General features: G+C 34.9%; 1 protein-coding gene and 1 pseudogene across 1 annotated transcript; one reads left to right on the top strand and one right to left on the bottom strand.

Annotated features, from left to right (window-relative positions):
* Positions 1–828: 828 nt before the first annotated feature.
* On the bottom strand, positions 829–4,748 carry LOC107731930 (caspase-1-like; annotated as a pseudogene).
* Positions 4,749–4,804: 56 nt separating this feature from the next.
* LOC107731928 (mitochondrial inner membrane protein OXA1L-like) lies at positions 4,805–10,500 on the top strand. The gene is made up of 10 exons (XM_016543145.1): positions 4,805–4,950; positions 6,339–6,473; positions 6,632–6,929; positions 7,246–7,389; positions 7,598–7,683; positions 7,804–7,968; positions 8,341–8,445; positions 8,561–8,723; positions 9,432–9,512; positions 10,191–10,500. The coding sequence occupies exons 1-10, from the start codon at positions 4,840–4,842 to the stop codon at positions 10,310–10,312; spliced, it is 1,410 nt and encodes a 469-aa protein (XP_016398631.1). The 5' UTR covers positions 4,805–4,839; the 3' UTR covers positions 10,313–10,500.
* The last annotated feature ends 864 nt before the right edge of the window (positions 10,501–11,364 follow it).

The raw sequence follows: 11,364 nt of genomic DNA on the forward strand, positions 1-11,364 counted from the left end.
CCTCTTAGAGAAGAACTCTTTTATTGTTGTGGAGACACAACACCTTTAATTTTGTCAGACAAAAAGCTCTAAACTTTTTTCTTTTTTCTTTTTTTTCTTAACAAATGGTTATGTATTCTGTCTTATTGTTTTAAGTTATTCTCCCTCAGTCAGGGGGAGAAATGTATGGTTTTGGTTGTGGACATATTATTCCACATGTCTACTGTGAATATTCTATACCGTATTTTTTCATAGCAATAATTCACAAATAAATCATATGTCTGTCTAGCTAATATCCAAGTCCATCCACTTTATTTTATGTATCATTTCATAAAAATGTATTACAAAAGACCATTAAACCAGCAAATGTTAAGTGAGCTGAGACAAACCCTTTCAGGTGCGTCTAATGGTATATTTGAGAAAAACTGTTCATTTATTAACTAAAGTGTAGCATGCCTCAAAGCCTCATTCCATCTGTGTAAATTCAAAGACAGATAACACAGCCTCCCAGGTTTACTGCAACAAACGTATCTTTCAGGGATTACAGTGTAGCTGGTTTCTGTTTCATAATACAGGAAATCCAACTTTACAGCTGAGTGGTTACAAGAAATGATATCTGCAATCTAGGTCAGCAGATCTAGCAAACCAACAGGTCAACATAAATTATGTAATTTGTCATGTAAACTTTTCAGAATTAATTTATAATTAAAAAGAAACTGAACAAAGCAGTAAATAAAATTAATAAAAGTTTAATACAGTATGTTGAAGTTAAATACAGTATGTTCAAACAGTACATCCAGTTGCTTACTTTCTTGATTTTCCTGATGGTCATAATATTTCATACATAATATTTCAATATCTGTTGTCCTCTATTTTCAAATAAATCGTAGGAAAATAGTACAGTTTTAACATGGAGAAATTTACTTAAGTGTACATTTATAGAGCTAGTTAATATAATTTTATCAATCCTTCAATCAATTATTTTTAACATTATTTGTAAAGTATTCTGGATTAGTGGGGGGTGCTCAAGTCAAGTTTCAAGATGGACAACAAGCTAAATCTGTTTACTTTCATAATCAAGGATTATACGAGCACACAAACTCATTAAAATGTCAATACATTCTTGTTTTCTTCAAATATGAACTCCTGAGATGACAATAAAAAGATGCATAAATCATGTTTCTAAAATAAGGATGTTAGAAGTTGTGTCTTACAGCCCAGGGAAGAGGTAGAATCTCTTAGATAATGTTGTTCTTTCTTTGCATGGCATTTGATCTGGATGTGTCATCTTAAACTTCTCAAGGACCTGTTTCAAAAATAAAAATAAATATTACAACATAACCAACCACACATAACCTCAAATGTTCAACTAAAAAAAAAAAAAAAAACTTTCTTTATTCTAGACCTCTTGGTATTTGGTATTTGGCTGGTTAGTTATTGTTACTGACATGCAATATCACTGACAAGGAATAACAAGGAAGTAAACATCAACCATTCAATCAACCATCAAAAAACCACATATCGGCATTGATGTCTACAGATTGATGTCTGTCTTGCTAAAGAATGTGACTTTGCCTTTCTGAAGAGTTCCTCGATGTCGTCCTGGTGGGCATGCTGATTAAATATTTCCACAATGTCTTGGATGAAATGTGAGCCATTCTCTTTGTTTCTGTAGGATACAGTATCTGTATAGAGAATACAAATTAGGACATACATTGTTTGACAGAACACCATCACTTAGATGCAAATCAAATAGCACGTAGTTTTAACACATTTTTAAAACAATACAGTATATCCAGTAGTCAGCATTAAAGAGACAGTTTACCCAGAAATGAAAATCCTGTCATCATTTACACACCCTCGTGTCATTCCAAACCTGTATGATTTTTTTTTTCTACTGCTGAACACAAAAGAAGAAAAATGTGGGTAACCAAACAGTTTCTGGTTCCCATTGACTTCAATATTTTTTCCCCATACTATGGAAGCTAATGGGAAACAGCAACTGTTCAGTTCTGTTCAATTCTCCAATTATTATTTTCTGTTAGTAGAAGAATGAAACTCAAACAGATTTGGAACTTGAGGGTGAGTAAATGATGACAGAATCTTAATTTTGGGGTCAACTATCCCATGTATGTCCCATGCACTGTATGTCACTCCAAGAAATTTTTTTTTGTGTGTTTCATGTAATATTATAGTAAATGGAGCGGAATAATGTAAGGAAATATTTACCTGGAGTACAGGATCTCAGGCAGCAGAAGTCTTTTTCATAGTAGAAGAATGAAACTCAAACAGATTTGGAACTTGAGGGTGAGTAAATGATGACAGAATTTTAATTTTTGGGTCAACTATCCCATGTATGTCCCATGCACTGTATGTCACTCCAAGAAATTTTTTTTTGTGTGTTTCATGTAATATTATAGTAAATGGAGCGGAATAATGTAAGGAAATATTTACCTGGAGTACAGGATCTCAGGCAGCAGAAGTCTTTTTCACGGTGCTCTTTTCCTCTGTTGCGTCTTGACACAGCATCCTGGACATCCACACTGCCTTCTTTATCTGTAACATTAGGGCAAAATTTGCCAAAGCATGTTGCTAGAAATGGATGAGGCTCTAACCAATCAAATATGGCAACATTTTAAATAGTAGAGTTTAACAACCTTTTTTTTTTTCTAAAATAGCATTTTGTAACTCACCACCCCTACACGCCTGGATAAGGATGATTTTTGGCTTGTCCCGCAATCCAGCACAGTTCGGAGTGTTCAAGCAATTAAAAATGTCATCTGTTGGAAAAATGTCCTCTTCATCTTCGTTGTCGATAGAGTCAAAAACCCCACAGATTCCACTGGCATCTCCATGGGACATCAACACCACAAAGCAGCTGTCCGATTCAGTGTGTTCCTCTCGCTGGGCGAAGTCTCGTATGGCAGCAAGCATACCCTGAACATCAGACCATCAAGATCAAATATCAAAAAAAAAAAAGTTGGCTACTTTGGCTTAAATACACTTGAATGCACCTGTGCACTGAGGTCCCTGAGTGTGATCACAGTGTAACCCAGGCCTTTAAGCAGCACTTCCATACTCAGTTCATCTTTGTCTGCCCCACTCCTGTCATCTAAGTTTTTAAATTCTACATTGTTGATAAGCAGTGCCAAACGTTTTCTGTCATGGGATTTGTCTTTTACCGGGTATATCTTGACAGAGAAGAAAAAAAGGATTAACAAACATATTTATTTTATTAATTTGCACATAATATTCAAACACAAAGCAAGACACAATAAAAAATACAACATTTCTCTCATCATTAGGACAATTACCACAACAATATGTGTTTTAATGATAAAAAAAACATTGATTTATATTAGCCATTTTCAATTATTGTGATATGTACGACATAACTTACATTATCTCCCTTTTCTCTAAGCATTTTCATTTTAAACTCAGGTTTGCATGGTATAAGAGGATCTGAAGTTCTCTTTTCGGATGCAACAAAATCATAATATGTTGTCAGAAAAGATCACATGTTTCAAAAAACACATTTATTTGGTCAATTCAGTTAGATTTTATTTACCACTCTCTGTCCACAGCCATTATTGTCACACCGCACAGAATTATTGGCTGGCCCTTTCCATTCCCTGCTGCAGTTCCAGCAGAAGTAGTAAGTCCGTTTCAGGTGGGCCGTGCAGATAGTGCAGTGTACACATAGGTTACTTCGATCTTGTCTTTCCACGTGAGACTGACATCCTGGACACTGCAGCAATGACAAGCAGAGATATTTTGGATTGTCTTTTAAGAGGCCATATGCATGCAAACAGCAGACAAAATGAATGATCTTACAGCTTTAAAGTCAAACAGCCTTCTAGCAAACAAGAGCAGCGAGATTCTCCTCTAAGAATTCCCGTTGTTTGTCTGTCAGTGGTATCAGCTGACAGAGACCCTGATAAGAGAGCTTCAGACCGCAGGATTTCCCCTGAACCTCATTAAAACGAGGGCAGGAAAATTCAGTCTTTTTCTAGAAGACAAGAACCAGCTGAACATAACATTGTAGCATAGGCATCAAAGTCAGTCAATATGAAAACAGTGTAATATAGACCGACCTGTTTAAGATAACACTTGAAACAAGCAACAACATAGTCTGTCGGCATTCGATGACCACAGGGCAATGCAACTGATAACAAAGAAATTTACTTAAAATTTTTATGAAGAACATACATAAACCACATGCTGAAATCACGCTTTTCAATTTCAATTTACCTTAGAATGCTGATTAATTTGATTTATGGGAGTAGGTGGTCAACTCACCAAAGTCCACTCTTTCATTTGATGGTCGTACTTCAGAATTACGATCTGATTTCCCAATATGTTGTTTGTGGATATCTGGATTTTAAAAAACAATGATACATATTTTTATTTTTTATTTTTCCTCTAAAACTTTTGTTTGTGATGGTTTCACTTTCGGTTTTGCTATTGTTGTTATTTTTTTATATTCCAGTATTTTATTTAGTCAAATAATCTTATTTTTTTTTAAATCAGTATGTATAACACATTAGGAAAAGTCTAAATGGAAAAAAAGAAAAAAAAAGTCAATACTCAAGTGATGGAAGAGATTCGCTATCGCGGCATCTTCTTCCAAATCCCAGTTATCCTCTTCCGTCATTTTTACGTTTAAAATGAAGTTATATCTTTTTCCTGTACTAAACTACAGATAAGACGAGATCCCCTGAAGTAGCCTACCCCAATGATGTCCTCAGTCAGCCAGCATACACAGACATCAAGCAAGCTTTTAATGTATGGTTTTATTTGAAAGGGGGCGGCGCGAATGTCCCTATGCGCTTACTGTACAATGTGTTTGTTCAATCCAAGATGGCTGCGCTCAGGGGCAGAGTGGTCATAGAATGTCTTACAACATGTATGTTTCGACAAACAAGCACAGCGAGCATTTCCACTCTTCCTACTGTTATGATAGGGAATAAGGTGAGTGGCATGTTGATCGTTTTCAATTTGCTCCCCAAAACACGCGAAAACGTAGTACTTCACATGACATGACTTTGACAGAAGCTAAATGGCATAGCTGAGGTCTCTTAACTTCATCTTCAAAACACTTAAAACTCAAGTAACATTAGGTTTAATTTTAGCATAAAAACTATTTATCTGATTGTTGATTTGTTGATGAATGGCTATGTTGCCTGGTAGCAAGGTGTCATGATCTGGGTTGTATAGTGGGATCAATAAATACATTTCACACATTGTGCATTTTTATGTGATATATTTGTGTGGGTGTGTTTGTATTGTTATGTACATTTAATGTAGATTAACAACATAATGTGACTGATTACTCATTTCCCTTACAATTTGTATAAACTATAGAGCTTAGGTCAGTGGTTCTCATCCAGGAGGCACCTTAAATTATTATTATAATTACTATAATAATTAATATACTTATATCACTATTGATATATTAACTTCTTAATATTAATTAATAATTAATCATCTAACGTAACTAAAATGCAATGAAAAATCAAGATAAAGTAAATTAAACTGTCTTTACTGAACTAAAATCAGTAAACTAAAGAGAAATGTATTTTCCCCCCTCAAAAACTAATGTTTTTTTTTTTTTAAGAACAGAGTTCTTAAAGGGGTCATATGATGCAATCTCAATTTTTCCTTTCTCTTTGGAGTGTTACAAGCTCTTGGTGCATATCAAAAAGGTTCAGAACCACTGGCTTAGATATTCTAGCAAAATCACTTTTTAAAGCTGCACTCCGTAACTTTTGGTGCTCTAGCGGTTAATAAACAGAACTGCGTGCGTCTTGCGGAAGAACATTGTAGCCGGAACTACTTCTCTCTGTTTATGTCTATGGCGAATCACGCAGGTACTGGGCTACTCCGCAGCGGTACCTACCCGAACCAGTCTAAATAGTCCGACTTTAAACACTTATTATAGGTGTACCGTAGTGATTCAGCACTAGCCAAAACCACGGTTTGGAAAATTGATTCATGGTGTAATCGCTTAATATATAAATTTTGTAAATTTTGAACACAAAAAAGTTACGGACTGCAGCTTTAAATAAATCTTATTTTTTAAATTAAAAAATTCTCTTTCTTCTTTTTTGCATATCATCTCTGCCTGTTTACTAATCTAATTTATACTTAAAACTTGGAATTGTGTACTGTAAATATTTTTTGCTCTTCCATCAAATTGCTTGTGATGTTCATTTGAATGTTGCTTTGATAACAGTGTCTACTAAATTAATAAACGTAAATATCCCAAACACCCTATTGTTTGTAGTTTATTGTATTATAAAAAGGCCTGTGTTTGATAGAATTCAGAAAAAAAGCCAGTTTGTGCTATCTTGTTGCAGTGGTTTGTACCGAGATCACGTCTTCACACTGGCAGAGAAAGTAGGGGTCCTCTAGTTAGGGCACTTCTTGGGTGTCCCAATCATGGCCAGTTCCTGCTGGTCAGTGCTGTGGCGGTCAGACACAACAGCTCACAGGTGGGTTGCTCAAAAGGAGTTTAATTACAGTGGCAGAGCTTTTCTACTACTTCATGTACACTTTTCCATTAATCTCAATTACATTAAACGGGTCTCTGAAAATCTTTTTGTGAATTGACTTCTTTGATAGATTAAGAAGTATTTTGCTTATTTTACAGACGACAGAAACCGTGCAGAGCATTTCAACTCCATTTGAACCTGTAAATGCTGCAATATCTGACGCAGTCTCCATTCCAAGTCCTTCTGCTGACCCCGCCCCCGCAGTCACACCACCAATCACAGAGCAGGTGGCCGAGGCTCCTCTCACTGCATTGGATGTTCTGCAGGAGGTTGGAGCTGAAGTCAGCCTATCAGAGCTCGGCCTGGGCAGCAACACACCTGTGGGCCTGATCCAGAATCTGCTGGAGTTTATGCATGTTAGCATTGGGCTGCCATGGTGGGGGGCCATTGTTGCAGGTATATATAACGAGTGTAATTTATTGATCAGATATCTTTTAAATCCAAACATGAATTAGACGGTTTTACAGCAATACAGACCACTTAAAAGATGACCAAAAAAGATAAGTCAACACAATTTTCTATTCTATTTGTATGGTTATCTGTAGAATAATTGTCCTCCTGAATAGCCACTTGCATGTTTTTTTTAAATGTATTTAGAATTGATATTCTCTCATATTTTACTTTATTTTTATTTTCATATTTTGTAATTTTATTTATTTAAATGTTCTTCTTCTTATTTTTTAAATCAAATCTTTCTGTCTTTTCTCCTCAGGCACCATTTTTGCTCGGTGTGCTGTGTTCCCAGTCATTGTAAAGGGACAGAGGGAAGCAGCCAAACTGAACAACGTCATGCCAGAAATGACCAAGCTCACCAACCGCATGAATGAGGCCAAGCAGAGCGGTAACAAATTTGAATGTAAGTGTCTCATTTTCTAAACCTTGTTTTTTCTTCATTTTTTCCCCTGCTTTTTATATAGTCAGAGTGTATAAATGATCTTATCTCTTGCATTGGCCTTTTTTCTGTCCTTTGATCTTTAATTTGTTCTCTCATTGTAGTCCCCAACTCTTAGTAGTGAATTACAATAATTTACTGATCAAATTTTAAATGATTTTTTTTTTTCCAGTTTCAAAAGCATACACTGACTTGATGATGTTTCAGAAGAAACATGATGTGAACCCTTTGCGTGGGTTCCTAGTGCCCATGGCACAGGTCAGTGACCGTTAATGCTTTCGTTATTGTGAACATCTGTTTAGGTGTCAAGATTAAATAACTTGGTTAGTCGGATGCTGTTTAGTCATATATACCTTTTTGATCCCCTTTACTCCTCAGGCTCCAATCTTCATCTCTTTCTTCATTGCCTTGCGTAAGATGGCATATCTCCCCGTACCAAGTTTGCAGACTGGCGGCCTCTGGTGGTTCACAGACCTAACTGCAGCTGATCCATTTTACATTCTCCCCATTGCCGTGACTAGCACTATGTTTGCCATCTTAGAGGTAGTTATTTAAGGAATAGTTAATGAAAATTGACTGTCATTTACTGACTGTCATGTCATTCCAAAACCATTTGGCTTACTTTGTGAAATGGAACAAATATTTTTAATATTTTGAAGAAGCTATTTTGCTAACAACGAAAGTATGTTGTGACTGATTTTTTTTTTTTAAATCACCATATTTCTACTTTTTAAATTTTACGTTTTCAAACATAGATTTCAACACCTGTATTTCACACAAAGCTATTGTGTGGCTTTAGAAGACTTAAAATGTAGTTGTGTGGACTATGTTAATGCTGGTTTTTTTTCTGGAGCTTGACAGACGTATTTTTGGGGTATTACAGCAATTTAAAATGTTTACAATTATTTTTTACAGTTGGGAGCTGAATCTGGTGTAGACAACCCCAATATGAGGGCCATGAAGACTGTCTTCAGGATCATGCCCTTTGTGATCCTCCCTATGACGATTAACTTCCCCACGGTTAGTCTCTCACACGCTCTTTTCGAGTTTTTCAACTGTATTCGTTATGAGATCCATCTTGGCTTGTCATGCTGTAATGATTTCCGTAGTGTCGTTTGATCTGTGTGTTTTACAGGCAGTGTTCACCTACTGGATGACCTCTAACCTCTTCTCACTGGGTCAGGTGGCCCTGCTGAGGCACCCAGTCGTGAGACAGAAGTTACGCATCCCAGAACGCATCACACACCCATCTTCAGCACTACCTCCCAATGAAGGTTTCATAAAAAGCATCAAGAAAGGTGTAGATGAATTTAAGACTTGATTTAAGATTTTTCTGCTTTATCTTCTGTATCAGAGTTGTTTTAGTATCAATTATATATTGTACTATCATAGTATTTATTAATATTTTGAATTAAATGTTTTTTTATATTCAGATTTTATTATGATTTTTGTTAAAGTTGTAGTCATTTTGTTATGTGCATTTATGCATTTTATGTGCAGCTTTTTATTTCAGTTTTAGTATTACTTTTTGTAGTACTTCACCTTATTTGAGTTATCTTTAAGTACATTTTCATGTCATATTTATATTTTATTTCAGCTTTATTTCAATCATTGAGTTGTAGTTAACAATAACAACACTTTTCTGTATCTGAATCATTTCTCTTTGTCTTACTGTTTTGCCTGTCTTATACGTAAGGAATAATTGACGACGGGTGTGCATTATTTTTCTAATAATTCAACGGCCCGGAGTCAATTATTCCGCTTATACTACGGTTCTCTTTTGCTAGTTCCAAAACGTCATTTTAAAGCTGGTAAAGGAGGCTTGAGCCGTTGATAGCATTATAAATGCAGTTATTAATGAAGTTATTAGAAAGAAAGCGAGAGAGACAGAGACACAAAGAGAGAGAGAGAGAGAGAGACCTTGTGTGAATTAGGCTACCTCTGTGCGTCCCTCAACAGTGTTCTGCAGCATCTTTATATAATGTTTCTGTATTCGTTCACCTCAGGATGGAATAATGCCCAGTTGGCTCAGCAGCTGGAGGAGAGAGAAAGAAGAATTAAAGGACACCTGGATATGGCAGCCAAAGGTGAGGGTTTGCTCTTCATAGCTCTGTTTCAAAACTTAGTGAACTGCCAATGCTGTCTACAGCCTACACTACTGCTCAAAAGACTGGGGTCAATAAGATTATGTAAATGTTTTTTTAAAGAAGTTTCTTACCAAAGCTGCATTTATTTGATTAAAAATACAGTAAAAATGTAATATTGTGAAATGTTATTACAATTTAAAATAACTGTTTCCTATTTGAATATACCGTATTTTTAAATGTTATTTTTTTCCTGTGATGGCAAAGCGGTCTTTTCAGCATCATTACGCCAGTCTTCAGTGTCACATGATTCTTCAGAAATCATTCTAATATGCTGATTTGCGAGCCTTTATTTGAAATATAAGTCTTTTGTGACATTATAAATATCTTTACTGTCACTTTTGATTAATTTAATGTGTCCTTCCTGAATAAACGTTTATATATATATAAAAAAAATCTTACTGACCCCGAACATTTGAAATTAGATTAATACATTTGGGTACTGAATGAAATGTAAGTGTTTATTGATGAAAATGCTTGTACCTCTGTTGGCATACTATGAATGTGTGTACACTTGTGAAGCTATATATTACAGATGATGTATTACAGATTACAGCTATGTATTACAGATGTTTTTTTTCTGTTCACAATTTTCATGTATCCCTGCCCCTCTTTTTAAAGGTCCTCTGAGGCAGACTTTTACCCATAACCCTCTCCAACAGTCAGCAGCACCAGTGTCAACAGGAAAATCAAGTTGTTCCAAGCAAGACCAGAAGAGGCCCTGGGAAGAGACGATTGGTTAAGACCTTAAAGGAGAATTGTGATGGCTTTGTACATATGTATTGAGAAGGACTAAGGGATGGGTGGAAAAAATAAGATATGTGTTTAATGGAAATGGTGTTGTGCTGTGTTTTCTTGCCATTAAGAGCAATCTTATTGCCTTATCACTCTCTCCATTCATTTACATGCATACATACACACAAATTACATTTACATTTAGTCATTTAGCAGATGCTTTTATCCAAAGCGACTTACAAATGAGGACGATGGAAGCAATCAAAATCAACAAGAGAGCAATGATATGCAAGTGCTATAACAAGTCTCAGTTAGCTTAACGCAGCACACATAGCAAGTTTTTTTTTTAAATTATATAATAAATAAAAAGAAAACTGATAGAATAGAAAAAGAATAGAGCAAGCTAGAGTTAGAGGTAATTAATTTTTATTTATTTAAATAGTAATTTAATTTAAGTTTGGGCTCTGCTGTTAATTGTAACCTTAGAGTAACGTAAAAAGGCTCCCACTGGTTTAGAGCACAAGCTAAGGTAGATTTTTATCCCTAAGGAAATTTTCATTGTAATTGAATTTATTTAAAGAAAAAGCTATTTGTTCAGTAAATGCATTGTTTGATAATATATACAGTATATATATATATATATATATATAACAATAAAATATGGTAAAGTAAAAATGAGATACTTGTCACTATTGGGATAGAGACTAGTAGCAAAGCTAATTATACTATTATGTAATGAATATGCAATACTAGATTCTGGATGCTAATGGTATAAGTACTTATTATTCTAATTGAAGTTGGTGGTAAGATTTAAAATGTCTTCTAATCATTAAATTAATAACATTTACATTTAAGTCTCAGTTAGCTTAACGCAGTACACATAGCAAGTTTTTTTATTTAATTATATAATAAATAAAAAGAAAACGGATAGAATAGAAAAGAATAGAGCAAGCTAGTGTTAAAGGCCTTTTTTTTGCTTAGTGTTTAAGCTAGTGTTTTTTTTGTTTTGTTTTTTAAAGAAAACAAGCAGTAAATGAATAGAGTGCAAGTCTAAAAGGGG

Source organism: Sinocyclocheilus rhinocerous, unplaced genomic scaffold (assembly GCF_001515625.1).
Source record: "Sinocyclocheilus rhinocerous isolate Xijiao unplaced genomic scaffold, SAMN03320098_v1.1 scaffold1841, whole genome shotgun sequence".
NCBI lineage: Eukaryota > Metazoa > Chordata > Actinopteri > Cypriniformes > Cyprinidae > Sinocyclocheilus > Sinocyclocheilus rhinocerous.